This window comes from Durio zibethinus, chromosome 14 (genome assembly GCF_047325235.1).
Source record: "Durio zibethinus cultivar Kanyao isolate XHJ-2024 chromosome 14, ASM4732523v1, whole genome shotgun sequence".
Taxonomy (NCBI): Eukaryota; Viridiplantae; Streptophyta; class Magnoliopsida; order Malvales; family Malvaceae; genus Durio; species Durio zibethinus.
The window spans coordinates 5,967,892-5,987,007 of record NC_143175.1 but is presented as its reverse complement, the minus strand read 5'-3'; the positions used below and the strand labels follow the sequence as shown (position 1 = coordinate 5,987,007).

General features: G+C 33.7%; 1 protein-coding gene across 1 annotated transcript; it reads right to left on the bottom strand.

Annotated features, from left to right (window-relative positions):
- Positions 1-16,794: 16,794 nt before the first annotated feature.
- Positions 16,795-17,575, bottom strand: LOC111294964 (jasmonate-induced protein homolog). Its single transcript, XM_022888269.2, has 2 exons — positions 17,236-17,575; positions 16,795-17,112 (listed from the first exon to the last, which is right to left on the bottom strand). The coding sequence occupies exons 1-2, from the start codon at positions 17,506-17,508 to the stop codon at positions 16,915-16,917; spliced, it is 471 nt and encodes a 156-aa protein (XP_022744004.2). The 5' UTR covers positions 17,509-17,575; the 3' UTR covers positions 16,795-16,914.
- Between the last annotated feature and the right edge of the window lie 1,541 nt (positions 17,576-19,116).

The window sequence follows — 19,116 nt, the reverse complement described above, 5'->3', positions numbered from 1 at the left end:
GGTTCGGGAGTTCGGTTACGTGTGAGGAAGGTTATAGCACCCTCACAACGCCCATCAAAAGATGGTACCAGCTATAATTTGTGTTATCCAATGAGCCTTAAAATTTTACCGAGTAATTAATTATTAGAAATTATTCTCAATTGACTCTAATACTTTAGCAAAAAATTGAGAAAATTCCCTCACTTCAAGAGTATGCAAGAAAAACTATTGTTTCACTTGCAGAGGCTCCCTCATCGGATTATTTAAAAAAAAATCAAAATCAAAATCAAAATCAAAAGGAAGGAAAGGATGATTGTTCTTCTGCAGGAAAATTTGATACTTTCAACTTTTTCCAAAAAATTGATTTTTTGAAATTTATTTTTTAAGGAAAATTGATACTTTCAACTTTTCCTCAAAAATATTTTTGGAAACTTTGATTTTCAAGAAAAATTGATACTTTCAACTTTTTCCCAAAAATATTTTTGGAAACTTTGATTTTCAAGGAAAAATTGATACTTTCAACTTTTCCTCAAAAAAACCTTTTTTGAAATTTTATTTTTAAGAAAAATTGATACTTTCAACTTTTTCCCAAAAATATTATTGGAAACTTTGATTTTCAAGGAAAATTGATACTTTCAACTTTTCCTCAAAAAAACCTTTTTTGAAATTTTATTTTTAAGAAAAATTGATACTTTCAACTTTTTCCCAAAAATATTATTGGAAACTTTGATTTTCAAGGAAAATTGATACTTTCAACTTTTCCTCAAAAAAATCTTTTTTGAAATTTTATTTTTAAGGAAAATTGATACTTTCAACTTTTCCTGAAAAATATTTTTGAAAACTTTGATTTTTAAGGAAAATTGATACTTTCAACTTTTCCTCAAAAAAATCTTTTTTGAAATTTTATTTTTAAGGAAAATTGATATTTTCAACTTTTCCTGAAAAATATTTTTGAAAACTTTGATTTTTAAGGAAAATTGATACTTTCAACTTTTCCTCAAAAATATTTTTGGAAACTTTGATTTTCAAGGAAAATTGATACTTTCAACTTTTCCCCAAAAATATTTTTTTTATTTTTATTTAAAGAAAATTGAATAATAAAACAAAAAAATAAAAAAAATTAAAATTAAAATAAAAAAATAAAATAAAGAAAAGTAAAACAAAAATAAAAATAAAATAAAGATAAAAAGAATATTAAATAAACCTAATCTAATAAATAAAAAAATTCAAAAAATTCAAAAAAAAACCTAGAGCGACTCGGTATATGGCTCGGCTCGACTCAAGGAAGATAAAATGGCTTAGAGAAGCGGCTTGAAACCTCAGCTCGGCTCGACTATCGACTCGGAGAGAGAGACACGTGCGGGTCAGGAAGCGGGTCGACGCTCGGGTCAGATCTCGGTAAAACATACGGATTTTCTGGGTCACTTAAGGCAAAAACAACATCGTTTTGAGAGGGTATATAAGGCTCTTCCTTCTATTTTTCGACAGAAAGCTCCTCCCCTCTCTCTTTCTTCTTCATTTTTCTCCTATTTCTCTCTAAACAGCTGAAGAACTCCGGTTGAAGATTCACCGGATTCTAGGATTTTTCTCCGAAATCTGGGTTTTTCATCGGAAATTCACCAGAAGTTCATCGAAAGTTCACCGGTTTCTGGGATTCTTCATCGAAAACTAGGCAGCTCGCCGAAAACTTCAAGGTTGGCCGAAATTTTCATCAAAAAATGCAACTTTCGTCGAAAAATTCAACCAAAATCTAGAATTTTCCAGAAATTTCCAGAAAAAAAAAAACGCCAAAAATCTTTAAAAAATTTTTGCTAATTCCTAGAACCCTTCTAAACCTTTTCTTAGCTTTCTATATGCCCTTTTTTTTTCAAATCAGTAGCTTTGCTCACTGTTTTTTCTGTGTCTCTTGCTTTTGTTCCAGAGGGTCCTTTTTATAGGGATTGATCAGGAGTTCCTGATCAATCCCAATTCCTCTTTGGACGGGGATTCAATCTTTGAATCCAATCTGGACTCTTCTAATTGAACCTCCATTCACAGTAGGATTCTTCAGCCTTCAATCACAGCCCCAAAAAAAGAAAGAAAAAAAAATAATCAGATAAACAAAAAAAATAAAAAAAAATTAACAGATAATTAAAAATAAAATAAGATAAATCCAAAAAATATTACAAGATAAAAATAAAAATAATAATAAATAAATTATAATATAATAATAAATATATAACTATATAAATAAAATACATATAAATATTAACAAGGAAAAAAAATAAAAATATACATATATTAATACATAGTAATAATAAATAAATAATAAAATACATAAAATACAAAAGAAAAAAAATAAAAATAATACAAAATAAGAATCGAATTGGGCTTACCCATTTAGGCCAGGCTCAATTATTCCGGGCCTAGACCAAATTGGGTGTCTACAGTTGCCCCTCTTTGCACATTTTCTGTGAAACAAAAATTACGCAAAGACGTAGACACCCAATCAAGACTCAACTCAACATTTTCATTTTCATTTTTCATTGCTCCTCTAAATAGAGGCACCACAACTTTGAAAAGTAAATTGCTCCTTGACAATCATGTCCAAAGGAGTTGAAAGTTGTGTTTGAAGGAATTTCAGGAGATTATGCCCAAAGGTCTTATAAATCAACCCTGATACCAAAAGACATCCTATTTCAAGGATTAGGAACTTGCCTGACAAGCTTTTTCTTTTTCAATTTTGTAAAATATCTTTATATCTGCCTTCTCTATGTGGGATGTTGGAACACCCCTGCTTCTTGAATTTATACACTATACTTTCTTGAAAGTAGTGTATGCTATGCAAATGCATATGAATTTCAATGCATGCTATGCAAATGTTGGCCAATTAATTCCTGTTCAATATATGGTACTCAAGTTTCTCAAGCTTTTTCTTGAGCATCAAGGCTTTTGATTCCTCAGAGATCCAATTACACTGCTCTTCTAAGATCGAACCAGTGTAGCTCTTAATTGTCTCTTCCACTCACATTCTTTTTGTAAAAAATCTCTTCTCATATTCAATGTCCTAATCAGGAGCTGAACATCTCGATTCTGCCATTTTCACTTTTGACTTATTCAATGTAATGTAAAAATCTTTCATGTTATTCATTCATCTATCATTATTTCAAACTCAAAAAGTAAGAATGCATTTGCACATTTCTTCAATGGTGGGGTATTAAGAAGAAAATAATCTGAATGTTGAGAAACAGTCATAAGAAAAAAAAACACAAAGAATGAAATAGAATGTCTTTTATTAACAAAATGTTGGCAAACTTTGGCCAAGAAAGAATTACAAAGATAGGTATGGGGATAAAGCCCAAAATGAACAATCAGATAATCATGATAACATATCTCAAAGTTTTTTCTGAAAACCCAATCCTCTGATGTATTTAACAACTTGAAACTCTTTCGAATTTGCTAGCCTCCATATCAGCGGACTTTTAAATTCGATGCTGTATTCTCCTTATCTAAGCTGCCTTTTCAGGTTTTCAACTTAGACAAACCCCCTATGACTCAAACCGCCCTTTTAGGATTTTCGCCTTGAGTCCTTTTTTTTCACTTTTTTTTTATTTTTCATTTTTTTCATTTTTTCATTTTTTCATATTTGTTTTCATTTTTTTCATTTTTTTCATTTTTTAAGCATAGTATTTCTTCACAGCATCAGAATTTATAAGATGGGGTAAATCATTTCCATCCATCTCAGTCAGTATCAGCGCTCCACTCGAAAAAGCTTGTCTCACCACATACGATCCTTCCCAATTCGAAGTCCATTTTCTTTTACTATCGTGTTGGATTGGGAGAATTCTTTTCAAGACCAACTCTCCTTCTCGAAAGCAACAGGGCTGAATTTTCTTATCATGAGCCCTCATCATTCTTCTTTGATACAGCTGACTATAGCACAATGCAATCAATCTCTTTTCTTCTATGAAATTTAACTGCTCATAACATTCTCGAATCCATTTGGCTTCTTTTAACTCAACTTCATTTAAAACTCTCAAAGAGGGGATCTCTACTTTCACTGGTAGTATAGCTTCCATCTCATAAACAAAAAAAAATAGGGTTGCCCCAGTAGAGGTACGAACTGACGTTCGATATGCATGTAATGCAAATGACAACTTCTCATGCCAATCTTTGTAAGTCTCAATCATTTTCTCCAAAATCCTCTTTATGTTCTTATTGGCTGTCTCAACTGCCCCATTCATCTTTGGATGGTATGGTGCCGAGTTATGATGCCTAATCTTGTATTGAACACATACTTCTTGCATAATCTTACTATTTAGATTCTTGGCATTGTCTGAGATAATTCTCTCCGAAAGTTTATATCTACAAATGATCTCTTTTTTTATGAACTTGCAAACCACAGAGTGTGTCACATTTGCATATGATGCTGCCTCTACCCATTTTGTGAAGTAATCTATCATCACAAAAATGAATCTATGCCCGTTAGAAGCTTTTGGGGTGATTAGACCAATAACATCCATGCCTCACATTGAAAATGGCCATGGTGGTGCCATAACATGTAAAGCTGACGACGGAGCATGAATCTTATCAGCATATATCTGGTATTTATGGCATTTACAAGCATAATCAATGTAATCATTCTCCATCATCAACCAGTAATATCCCACTCTCATGATCTGTCTTGTCATCATATGTTCACTAGTATGCACCCCACATATTCCATCATGTAGCTCTTTAATGATTTTTTTCGCTTCAGTATCATTTATGCACCTTAATAATACTTGATCCTTGCTTTTTTTGTACAGGACATCCCCATCCAGGAAAAAGCTCATAGTCAATCTTCGGATGACCCTTTTATCATTTTCTATTGCTTGAACTGGGTATTGTTGATCCTTAATGTACTGTAGGATGTCATAATACCAGGGCTTTCCATTTTCTTCTCCCTCTACATTGGAGCAATAAGCTGGTATATCCTTAACATCTAACTTGATGGGCTGAATGTCGATATTATTATTAATTTAAATCATTACAGCCAGAGTAGCCAATGCATCAATAATTAAATTCTTTTCTCGAGGTAAGTGATCAAATTGGATATCTTCAAATTGTTTCATCAACTCTAGAATATACTTATGATATAGAACGAGAGCTGAGTCTCCAAACACTTTTAGTACCTTTACTCCTCTATCTATAGCAGCTTGTAAGCCCATGACGCATGCTTCATATTCAACGATGTTATTTGTGCAATTAAAATTTAACCTCGCTATTACAGGGTAGTATTGTTCTTTTGGAGAAATCAAAATTGCCCCAATTCCATACCCTAAGGCATTAGCAGCTCTATCAAAGTACATTTTCCAACATTTTTCTCCATGCTCTCCTTCTTTCAGTTGGGAAATAGTCATTAAGTCTTCATAAAAAAATTTTAGCTCCATCGGCTCATATTCTTTAGTAGCACGATCTGCAAGAAATTCTGCTATAGTACTCCCTTTTATTGCTTTTTGGCTCACGTATATAATATCGTATTCCGAGAGCATTACTTGCCATCTAGCGATTTTCGCAAATAAAAAAGGTTTTTTGAAGATATACTTAATTGGATCCAGTTTCGCTATGAGCCATGTAGTATGATAGAGCATATACTGTCTAAGTCTTTTGACAGTCCACGTTAATGCACAACACATTTTCTCCAATGAAGAATACTTGGATTCATATTCCTTGAACTTTTTACTTAGATAGTAAATAGCTCTCTCCTTTCGTCTGGCCTCATCTTGCTATCCCAGCACACATCCCATTGAATTTTCACATACGGTTAAGTATAAGATTAAAAGTTTCCCTGGAATAGGTGGCACCAATACTGGAGGGTTTGATAAATATTGCTTAATTTTATCAAACGCCTCTTGACATTCTTCATTCCATTTTTCAGGATTATCTTTACGGAGAAGCTTAAATATGGGATCACATTTGTAAGTAAGCTGAGAGATAAATCGAGAAATGTAGTTCAATCTCCCCAAAAAACCTCGAACTTTCTTTGGTGTATTGGGAGGTGACAGATTTTGAATAGCCTGTATCTTATCGGGATCGACTTTAATTCCTCTTTCACTGACCACAAAGCCTAACAATTTCCCTGACTTTACCCCAAAAGTGCACTTGGCTGGGTTTAATTTAAGCTGAAATTTTTTCAACCTCTCAAATAACTTTCTGAGGCTAGTGACATGATCTTCATCTTCACAAGACTTTGCAATCATATCATCTACATACACCTCGATCTCTTTGTGCATCATATCATGGAAGAGTGTTACCATGGCCCTTTGATATGTTGCCCCAGCATTCTTTAACCCAAAAGGCATGACTTTATAGTAGAAGGTTCCCCATATGGTCACAAAAGTAGTCTTTTCCATATCATCTGTAGTCATTTTTATTTGGTTATACCTCGAGAAACCATCCATAAAGTAGAAAATCGAATGCTTAGCTGTGTTATCTACCAGTGTGTTAATATGAGGTAAAGGAAAGTTATCCTTTGGGCTAGCTTTATTCAAGTCCCGATAGTCTACACACATTCATACTTTTCCATCTTTCTTAGGAACTGGGACTATATTGGTTATCCATTCTGGATACTTAGCCACTTGCAGAAAACCTGCATCAAATTGTTTTTTCACCTCTTTTTTAATTTTTAGTAGCATTTCAGGCTTCATCCGTCTTAGTTTCTGCTGAACTGGCTTACATTCTGGCTTTGAGGGTAATCTATGCTCCACTATCTCTGTGCTTAACCCTGGCATATCCTAGTAAGACCAAGCAAATATATCTATAAATTCTCGAAGTAGGTCTGCCAATCGTTGTCTATCTCCTGATGAAAGTGAAGTGCCCATTCTGACCTCTTTTTTATTCTCTTCATCTCTCAGATTCACTAAGTCCACTACCTCCTGATGAGGCTCAATTGGCTTATTTTCTTGTTCAATCATCCTCATTAGGTCCGGAGGCAAAACATATTCTTCAGGATTCTCTTCATTGTCAAGTTCATCAGTGTTAATTGAATTCTCAAAGCTAACCTCTTGATTGTTATCATGATTATCTTCATGTTCATTTAAAGACCTAAAATTGAATGAAATGGGATATGTTGGCAAGATGTGCTTGAAAAGATAGAAATAATAAAGACACAAGAAGAAATGAATGAAAATGCATACTTCCTAATTTTTATTAAAAATAATAAATGATGAATGGCCCAAACAAGAAAGATCACCCCAATGCCTTGGGCAATAGCTATTGGGATGTTACAATTACATTGCATCAAAATCAAAAGTTGAAGGCATCTCGATGGCACTCCAATTATTGAGCTCAAAATCTGGTGGACAAAGACGAACCCATTCCTCTTGATTAACCTTCACTTTATCTTCAACAGCATTAATGGCTAACTCGGTAAAATCATCTTCCACACTTTTTCTTGCATCTGGGTACATGAATCCTCTAGGTCTGAAGGTTTCATATAAATGTGGGATAAACATCAGTCTTGCTGTCTTTCTTGATGGCCTTCTTTTGACTTCCCACTCTACCATCTCATAGCCTAGGCCCACCCTGTCGCTATTGTCTATTATTGTTGGAGGTTCTTTAATTTCCTACAAGTTTTTACCTAGCCCAAGTCCTGGATACCAGCCCTTGTTGATGACTTGGCTCACCATTATTTTTAAAAAAGGCTGATTTTGAAACCCTTCACCTACAGAATTGACCAATTCAAAAGATCGATAGGAGCATTCCAATGCTTCTTCGGTAGCCTCTACGTATGGAGTGTTCAATGGTTGGGTCACCAGCATGTCTTTCTCCTCAACTACCACTACTAATTGACCTTCTACATTGAACTTGATCTTCTGGTGTAAAGTAGAGGGCACAGCTCCTGCCATGTAAATCCATGGTCTTTCTAACAAACAGTTATAGGATGGAGAGATATCCATCACTTGAAGCTTTACCTTGAAAGTGCATGGCCCAATTTGTAAGGGCATCTCAATATCTCTCAAGACTTCTCTTCTGGTCTCATCAAAGGCTCTCACAATCATCTGACTATCTTTCATATGAGAGTAATCAATGGGTAGCCTTACCAAAGTTGACATAGGCATGACATTGATAGCAGAGCCATTATCGATAAGGACTTTGGCTATAATATGGCTCTTGCACTTGACTGTGATATGCAGAGCCTTGGCATTTCCTTTTCCCTCCAAAGGAATCTCATTATCGCTAAATGAAATGTGATTTGGCATGACTAGGTTTCCAGCCAGGTGGTTCACATATTCAACAAACACGTTATGTGCCACGTATGCCTGATTTAACATTTTCAGCAGGGTATTTCGGTGTGGCTCTGAGTTCAGCAGCAGTGATAATAATGAGATTCGAGCTGGCATTTTATTCAACTATTCCATAACAGAATACTCACTATGTTTTACCAACTTCAAGAATTTACAAACCTCTCTTTCTGATACTGGCTTCGGTTGATCTTTTTCAGGTTCTATCTTAGGATTATTTCGTCTTTCTTCTTCTTTAGCTTTCTCTCTTCTAGCCTTTTCTAACATTTTCTGGAGTGTAACATCTCCCACTTCGAGTAATGCCTCTTACACCAGTTATATTGGACGTATCGACTTTGGAGACCTCTTCTTTCTGCCTTTGAACTACAGTATCATAGCCATATCTCTAGGGTACAGCTTTATCATCTTTGTATGAAAAAAAGGTCGAGACTTTAAAAGTTACTGGCCTGGGGAAGAGTTTATTTATGACTGACTTTGGTTTGTTCCCACACTGAATTGTCACTAGTTTTGGAAACAATTTTATAGGCCTATCAGTCATGTACACTTCAGCATTCTTCAAGTTTTTTTTTTCTTCATAAATCTCCATTTGATGTGAATCCAAGAGTTTTTACACCTCTTGGTGAAACTGCTCATAGGTCTCAATGGAATGACCCATTGCTCCACTATGATACTTACAATTGGTGCCAGCTATATATGCCCCATGATAGCTATGTGAACTTACCAGTTGTATCATGCCGTAAAATATCAAACAGTTGGTTGAGAAGTGTCTTAATATCTGCCACTTCTTTTTTCACATGACGCTCATGTTCTTCACCTATAGCATTCACATTATGATTCGGTAAAAGATTGCCACTAACATTCGACGTAGTCATCCCTTCAGTATCAAAGCAAATCATCCCATCCTTGATCAATCGTTGCACTTTGTGTTTCAGGGTAGTGCAATTTTTGGTAGAGTAACCAGTAATCCCATAATGGTAATCACAGTGGGTGATGGGATCATACCACTTAGGGTAAGGTGGCTTGAGGGGTTCTAATTTACTTGGAGAAATCAAATGACTGTTGTAGAGCTCCTTATATAATTTCGTATAAGTCATTGGAATTGGGTCAAAAATAGGTTTCTCACGAGTGGTTTGTTGCTCCCGCGAGCTACCAATGGGGTTAGTTGGGTGATTTTGGGGTCTTGGGGTAGGTTGAATGTTAGGACTGTACATGGTATTTTAGGGTCTATGAGGGGTTTGATATGTTTGGGGATATGACGGTTGTGTAAATGGTTGGTATGGGTGAAAGGAAGTGTTATTTACAGCAGGGTGATATGGTAGATATTCTGGTGATGGGTAGGGTGAATAACCTCTAAGTTGCTGTCTATCAAAGCTCACAGCCTGAGCTTCAATTTTTTTTTTCTTTAGGACTCTTTTGCTAGATGCTTCATTTCCTTCTAGCTTGCCATTCTTGATGGCACTCTCAATGATTTCTCCTGAGATTACCATATCAACAAAATTTTTCGTTGCATTCCCTATCATCTTTTTATAATAGAGAGGTTTTGCTAACAAATAGCACTGTAGTTTTTTTCTCGATCAGAGGAGGTTGTACCTGAGAAGCAACGTCCCTCCACCTCTGGGCATACTCTTTAAAAGACTCGTTTACCTTTTTCTCCAGATTCTGTAAAGATAAACGATCAGGGGCCAAATCCATGATATGTCGATATTGATCGATAAAGTCATGTGCCATATCGCTCCAAGAGCGAATGCGAGTTCTGTCCAGCTGAACATACCATCTGGTCGTAGAGCCAGTAAGACTATCCTGGAAAACATGCATCAAAAGTTTTTCATCATGTGCATGAGCTGCCATCTTCCTGTAATACATGGTGATGTGGGTTTTGGGGCACTTTGTACCATCATATTTTTTAAATTTTGGTACTTTAAACTTATGGGGAATAACCACATCAGGAACTAGACAGAGCCCAGCAGCATCAACTGACCCATAAAAGCTAAATCCTTCCACAGCCCGTAGCCTTTGCTCTAGCATGCTAATCTTGGAGCTTTTCTGAACTTCCACTCTTATCTTTTCTTTCTCCTTCTCTTTTAAATCATCTAGATCAGGAATTGGTTCTGCAATTTTTTCAGTGAAGACAGGATTTACATAACTGTTATACTACCCTGGGTTAAAAACTGATGGCATTCTAGGATATGTCAAATATACGAAGTGTTGTGGTGGGACCTCTTGAGTAGACTGGGCTTGAGGTGGGCCAAAACCTGGAGGATACAAAGGGTCAACCATTTCTTGTAATGGGAGAACTTGCTGCCTTGTATTTTCTTCAACTCTTTTTCCTTTATTCATGTTATTAAGAGCCTCCAGAATCTTGCTTAGCTCACTTTCAATCTTCTCCTGTGCTTTTTCTATCTTTTCAAATCTATGAGAATTTTTTTGCTCCATTTGCCTTGCTCTGGATCTAGTGTTGTGTCGACGAGTAGGATTTTTGCTAGATGGAGCTATCTTGGAACCTTGAGTACCATATCTTAAAATTAGTAAATTTGCATGATCATCACATGGTTACTTTGTTAAGTGTAATGAATGAGGATGCAATGAATGAAAAATGCATGTATGCAAAGAACATTTGCCTTAAAACGGTATTTAACTAAAAAATTTTATTTATTCCAAAAAAACTTTGATCTACATTGAGTTTATCATCCTAGAATTATAGCCATAAAATTGTTTGATCTGTTCATATTGGGCCTTGGCTTCTTCTATGAAGTTCAAGAGACGCTGTCCATGTTCTCCTACTGGGGCCACCACTTGTCTTAATGCCTCTGCCTCTTCCAACATCTCTCTTGCCTTACATACTCTTTTATGGATTTGGGTTGTTAAGTGCTCAATGTATTTCTACCTTCCTAAGTTCTCTCTTTTACCACACCAGACTTGGTATGATAATTCTCTATGTTCTCTAACCAATGCAGCGATGTGGTCTCCTTGTTCATCCAACTTTTGACTTAGCCTGCTCAAATAACTGTTTAGCATTTTAATTTTTACCTGTGCTTCGGTGCTTTCTTCTTCCAATTCGACATACTCTTGTTTCAATCTTGTATTTTCCTCAGTCAGCTCGACAATGGTTATATCTTTGGTTCTTTCTCTCACACATAGCCTTTTATGCTCCTGGTGTAACCTTGCTAGATCTTCAGTAGCTGTATCTCGTTCTCAGTAATCTTGTCAACTTTAACTTCATAACTTTCGGCTCTACCTTTCCACTGGCTTTTTCTTCTTGAAGCTTCTGAATCTCTTGCTTTAACTTGCTCTTTTCAGACTCAAATTCTTTTGTTGCCAGCTCTAATTCTGATGGTGTCTCTTCAAGTTTTTCTTTTGTTGGTGGTTGAGATATTTCATATGTGAATACCATTTCTTGTTTTCTTTTTGTTCTCCAGACCAAGTACCTTGGGGTGACTTTTTCAGTGAACGGTCCAGGACTTACTCTTTGGGGATTTTTCCATGCTTTAATCATCTCATTCATCCTTTGAAATACTTTAGGCTCACTGTAAGAGAAATCTAACTGATGAAGCCCATAAGTCATATGAATAAATTATTCTCCCCCAAATTGCCTTCTCACTAAGAGTGGTGCATAATTCGTCACTCCCTATAAACCCAGAAGTGGGACCACTGTACTATCCCCACATTGATATAACATAGGCTCACGATTCATCCATGGGGCCAACCATCTCACCCTAGCACTTTCTAACTTTTGTAAGAAAGTTATCCATTCTTGTTTAGACTTCCTCTTTGACCACCCACTTTCATAGAATTCTTTAATCAAAAAATGATTACGGATGTAAAGCTTCGAGAATGCACTATTTTCTTGTTCAAAATGGCTTTTCATCCATAAGTACAATAACTGTATGCATCCTATGAAACGCCCTCCATTTCGATGACAATAACTTAAAAATCTGATAGTCTCTGCTAATATCACCATTGAAAGATTATAGCCATTGATCACACTTTCGAAGAAATCAACAACCGCTATCTCAATATGTCCCAAAACCTTTGGAAAGATTACCAGTCCGTATATAGCCAAGGCAAATATGTCTAACCCCCGTTCTTCATTGGCATGTTGCATCAGAAACTCATGAAAGAACTTTCAAGGTAGGCAAACCTATTCTTGTTTCTTCTTTGTATGAGAATCCACAACTTCCTTGTCTATCCCCATGAGTTGAGCTAGACTTTTATGAAATCCTGACTTATGTTTTTGACATATATCTTGTCAGGAGTCTTGAGATGCAAACCTACCAAGACCGAATATTCTTCGATGGTGGGAGTCATATCAGCTTCATTAAAGATGAAACACTTGTATGCAGGATTCCAGAATTGTGTTGCAGCTCTGATTAGCTGATCATCAATAGCCACTACTAGAAAGTGTGCTATATGCCCATGTTTTTGACAAAATTGCTCTTGTCTTGACAGACTCATCTTCTTTCAGATATCAACCAAATCTTCTAAATTATTCTGTTTGAGGAGGATAGATGTTTCTTGAGACATAGTAGAATCATACCCAATTGGTAAAAAATCTCCCATTGGGTGTCCCACAGGGTGCTAATACTGATGAAAAATAAACTAAGTGTTCATTGGCGTCCATGAAAAAATTTATTGAAGACCGTTTTTCAAACAAATGTTCTTTATGCAACTTTATGATATGCGTATGAACCAATGCAAAAGAAATAAGAAAAAGGTTAGTATACCCAGAAAAAGAACAAATAACTAAGTAAATTTAAACATCACACAAAGTAAAAGGGATGAATCCTATGCTCTTGATCAATTCTAAAAGGGAATAGTGATGGCTCTATCTATAGGTTAGACACTCTTAAGGTTCATTATATGCGGTTTTAGAGTCAAAGTCTAAAGGTCCTCAAATTGTTCCTTACATCCTTGTCCATCACAGACTAGTAAGACACCCTAATCCTCACCCATTACAGGCTACAAGCGAAAAAGGTTCAATTTGAGTGGGAGTATTTCGCTAGCCACTGCAGAGGCATTAGACCTCACAAAAGCAATAGGTACTTTACTCCCTCCTAGAGGGATGGAGCTCGGGTATAGAGCTCATGTTATGCACATGCACATGAATGACATAATTAATAAAGTAAATAAACACGAACGAATAATAATACATATATACAAAAGGGTTTAATTTTATTAGGCTTTTGGATAACACAAATTATTTGCTGGCCTGACTCTCAAAGTCCCCAATGGAGTCGCCAAGCTATCATAACGTCTAGATCCGGGGATCTATCGCTAGACATTGACTTTTAGGGAGTCGCCACCAATCTTTTTTATCTAGGTGCGATTGGCCACCTAAAGAATCTGTCATTTCAGAGAACACCTAAGTTTAAGGGTCCCTAAAAGAATAGGTTCAGGTCTACTAACCAGAACAAGGTTCGGGAGTTCGGTTACGTGTGAGGAAGGTTATAGCACCCTCACAATGCCCATCAAAAGATGGTACCAGCTAAAATTTGTGTTATCCAATGAGCCTTAAAATTTTACCGAGTAATTAATTATTGAAAATTATTCTCAATTGACTCTAATACTTTTAGCAGAAAATTGAAAAAATTCCCTCACTTCAAGAGTATGCAAGAAAAACTACTGTTTCACTTGCAGAGGCTCCATCATCGGATTATTTAAAGAAAAATCAAAATCAAAATCAAAATAAAAAGGAAGGAAAGGATGATTGTTCTTGTGCAGGAAAAATTGATACTTTCAACTTTTCCCCAAAAATTGATTTTTTGAAATTGATTTTTTAAGGAAAATTGATACTTTCAACTTTTCCTCAAAAATATTTTTGGAACCTTTGATTTTCAAGGAAAATTGATACTTTCAATTTTTCCTAAAAAAAAACCATTTTTGAAATTTTATTTTTAAGAAAAATTGATACTTACAACTTTTTTCCAAAAAATTTTTTGGAAACTTTGATTTTCAAGGAAAATTGATACTTTCAACTCAACTTTTCTTCAAAAAAACCTTTTTTGAAAATTTATTTTTAAGAAAAATTGATACTTTCAACTTTTTTCCCAAAAATATTTTTGGAAACTTTGATTTTCAAGGAAAATTGATACTTTTAACTTTTCCTCAAAAATATTTTTGGAAACTTTGATTTTCAAGGAAAATTGATACTTTCAACTTTTCCTCAAAAAAAACATTTTTTTGAAATTTTATTTTAAGAAAAATTGATACTTTCAACTTTTCCCTAAAAATATTTTTTTTAATTTTATTTAAAGAAAATTGAATAATAAAACAAAAAAAATAAAAAAATAAAAATGAAAATAAAAAAATAAAATAAAGAAAAGTAAAACAAAAATAAAAATAAAATAAAGATAAAAAGAATATTAAATAAACCTAATCTAATAAATAAAAAAACAAATAAAAAAAAAAAATAAAAAAAAAACCTGGAGCAGCTCGGTATACGGGTCGGCTCAAGGAAGAGAAAATGGCTCGGAGAAGCGGCTTGAAACCTCAGCTCGGCTCGGCTATCGGCTCGGAGAGGAAGACACGCGTGGGTCAAGAAGCAGGTCGACGCTCGGGTCGAGTCGGATCTCGACAAAACGCGCGGATCCTCTGGGTCACTTAAGGCAAAAACAACGTCGTTTTGGGAGGGTATATAAGGCTCTTCCCTCTGTTTTTTGACAGAAAGCTCCTCCCCTCTCTCTCTCTTCTTCTTTTTTCTCCCGCTTCTCTCTAAACAGCTGAAGAACTCCGGTTGAAGATTCACCGGATTCTGGGATTTTTCACCGAAATCTGGGTTTTTCGCCGAAAGTTCATCGAAAGTTCATCGATTTCTGGGATTCTTCATCGAAAACTGGGCAGCTCGCCAAAAACTTCAAGGTTGGCCGAAATTTTCGTCAGAAAATGCAACTTTCACAAGAAAAATTCAACCGGAATCTGAAATTTTCCAGAAATTTCCAGAAAAAAAATGCCAAAATCCTTCAAAAAAATTTTCCTAATTCCCAAAACCCTTCTAAACCTTTTCTTAGCTTTCTATACGCCCATTTTCTTTCAAATCAGTAGCTTTGCTCACTTTTTTTCTATGTCTCTTGCTTCTGTTCCAGAGGGTCCTTTTTATAAGGATTGATCAGGAGTTTCTGATCAATCTCAATTCCTCTTTGGACGGGGATTCAATCTTTGAATCCAATCTGGACTCTTCTAATTGAACCCCCATTCACAGTAGGATTCTTCAGCCTTCAATCACAGCCCCAAAAAAAGAAAGAAGAAAAAAAAAATAATAATCAGATAAACGAAAAAAAATAAAATAAAATAAAATTAACAGATAATTAATAATAAAATAAGATAAATTCAAAAAATATTACAAGATAAAAAATAATAAAAAAATAAATTATAATATAATAATAAATATATAACTATATAAATAAAATACATTTAACAGAGAAAAAAAAATAAAGATATACATATATTAATACATAGTAATAATAAATAAATAATAAAATACATAAAATAAAAAATAAAAATAATAAAAATAATACAAAATAAGAACCGAATTAGGCTTACCCATTTGGGCCAGGCCCAATTGATCCGGGCCTGGACCAAATTGGGTGTCTACACTTATAATTATAAATATACAATTTTTAAAAATAATTTACTTTTTTATATAAATAAATATTCATTATTTATTTGGCTCTCATCTAATGAATACAAATGTAGTACTATATCTTATCAAATTGAAATTTTAGTGGGGCATAGGCTTTGAATTACTTTCTACTTCTTACTATGGTAGACAACCATGAGACCATTTCATTTATAATTTTTTTACTAAATTATTCCTACAAATATCTCATGATAATACACATGTATGTAAAAGTTTATCACTCATAAGTGTGGATTTTATATAATTTTTTATAAACCCGACACAATCTTAAAATATGATTAGTTAATTCTAATACAATGATTGTCAGTGACATATTTCATGCATCCATTAAAATGATTTGATAAAAAAAAATAAATTTGGCTTTAAGTTGCTTTGAGCCAAATACGAATTTAGTAAAAATATAATAGAAAGGGTTGCAAAAGAAATTCAAAAAATTAATTTATATTTCAAACTTTATACTTAGTTTTAATTGATCCACTGGATATATGATAATGAATTAGGATAGTGAGACTTGAGTTCTCATCTTAATTGTCTTCTTAAACTTTTTTAGTGACGAGGCAAAAAAATGGACGAACTTTATATTTCATTCTCCTCATTTTCTTGATCCTTTTATCTTTCTTGGTGTCCAAAAATTATATCCTTCATTTTTTTTTTAACATCTAGTATTCAAAATTAATTTTTATTTTTGAAAATTTATTCTTAAGTATTTCAATAAATTCTTATTCTCAAGGGACAGAAAATGTTTTACAGTTATCGTCTCCACCACAACAAAAATTAATTGATAATAAAATTATATACTCAGTAATTAGAAAATTTTTTTCCTATGCAAACAAAGTTATAAACCAGACAAGGGGTGTAATTCTTTATTGATATTTAAAATTTCCAAATGGGATGTACGATCCACAGGAAACCAAAATATTACATTACAAACCCATAAACACACTAATAGTCTATTGGCTGCCATATTCACTCTAATAGTCTAAGAGTGCTAGTGCACAAGGCACTTTATTTCCTTAGTAATTTTGACAGCCTATTACATCAGCCCTTCACACAGGCAGTTAAGCAGAACTTAATTGTTACCGAAAATTTTGGGAAATTTCCTTCCTCAATTTCAACTTCTGAGGTGCATCGTCCAACTGTACTGGCGCTCTTTTTGCTGGAATTGATCAGGGTATTAAAAATTCCAGGCCAACGATCGGTTGTAAAGGAGCCAGCTTCATCAATCAGTGTATAAGCCTGAATTATACAGTTAATAATCATACATTACTTTTAATTTTCTTTGTTTTGAAATTTTTAAAAAACTAAGAAGTAAAGTGCATGTTAATTCGGTAAAGACTTGAGAACATTATTATTATATACCTTGTTAGGAGAATTAGGCTGGTTGAACCAAGCTAGCAGTACATCATAGGCTTTTCCAGCGCTATTTGTGACGCTATACACAACAGCTGCCTGTGAACCATTTTCGTTTCCAACATGTTCAAAAGTACCTGTAGCAGAAGGCTGGATTTGAACTGGATAAGATTTGAGATCGCCAGATCCAACAGCTCCTTGCCAATCTTTGGAAATCTGATATACGATGGGTGAGCTAGTAATATTTTTAACACTACCATAGGTGGTGGCCTGTTGAGACATGTCAGCGAGCTATCGTTAATCTTCTTCCTAATAGGTGTTGTGTTTGTGCATGATCTGACTTAGCACATCTATCATCTATATATACTAGTTTGTTGTGTATAAAACGACAACCTTTCATTTATTACGTATGTAGCAACATTACATGTCTACAAATTGCCAAATAATATTTTTTCCCTTTTTCTATGAGTAAAAAAAATTGTTGGAAGAGACACATGTAAATCCTCTCGTTTATATTATGGTGACACTAAAATATCGTTTAAAGAGGTGTTGGGCTATGATAAAATGCCCATTAATTGTGCTGAATAAAGTTGTAAAAATGCTAGAATTGCATGTTTTGATATAATGACCCATTACTGATCTATCAAATTTATTTGGAAATTGAAGTATACTTACTGAAAATTGATAACTGAGGTAAAAATGCTAGGTCTATATCTCTCCTATCTATTTTTGAGGAAATTCCGTTTTTGTACATTTATTTTGATTTTACAATATTGATAATCCAAGTGTTCATCTTATTATTATTTCAATTTAATTGCCTATTATTTATTTTTTTTTGTTTGAGAAATTTGCATTTTATTCGTAATTGAAAAGAAAAGCATGTTGATTTCCAATGTAATTTGAATGAAAAATTGATTTAAACGTTAAATAAATTAAACATTTTTCATCCATTTCAATATTAATTAATTGTTAGAAAAGATGATGCGTTGTTGGCAAAATTTAATGATTCTTTAATTGGAAAAATAAGATTAAAACATTTTTATTTTCGAAATAAAGATATCAAAAAAGCTTAGTTCGTAAAAATTAAAAGAAAATAAAATAAAATAAAAACTCAGCATAATATGGTTCACAGAAAATTGCTCATCAAATAAAAATCATGTCAACTAGTTTTGGTTCCGGCCTGCCTGCCAAAAATGCACGTTTAAAAAAGAAAAACAAATCAAAGTTTGTTCGTACCAAACACGCATGTGCTATGCAAGACAATAAGCCGGATTCAACTCGTGACAATTAATATATCTTTGGTCAGTGAATTCGTTGTTGACTTTCTTCCTTCCCTTTCCTTTCTTTGATGACATTTTCATTGAAAGATTGTCTTCCTCTCATTAATATTTGTTGGGGAGTGATCTTAACATGATTTCTTTCAATTCAACTTAGGACGGTTATTTCAATTTAAGTATGTTTTAGGACGTTAATTATAGACATAGGAAAGATTACCCTAAACTCGATGCGACTAGATTTTTTCAAGAATAGCCAACAACCTCAATTCATTTAATTTAAATTAGAAATAGAATCAAACTTAAAATTTTAATCTGCAAATAATTTGAATATAAAATAACTTAAACTTTAAATTATCAAACTTAGCAATTTTGAAATATTGATTTGAAATGATCTGAACATAAATTTAGTTTTTATTTTAAAAGAAATATTAATTATAAATATAACACAAACTATTATTCTACAAATGTTTAATGACTTTAAATGATCTTTTAAAATATCTCTCTTTTTTTCATTTTTTCATTATTTTTTTTCCAAGACTTTTCTAATTATAAAATAATGAGAATTCAATTAATTTTAGAATGTCCTTAATTACTATTAAATTATATTCTAATT

Excerpts from the sequence above, each read along its gene's own strand:
- LOC111294964 (XM_022888269.2), bottom strand. The coding sequence starts at position 17,508 with ATGTCTCAACAGGCCACCACCTATGGTAGTGTTAAAAATATTACTAGC. Across the intron at positions 17,113-17,235 it reads AGCCTAATTCTCCTAACAAG|GCTTATACACTGATTGATGA; the intron begins GTATATAATAAT and ends TGTATAATTCAG.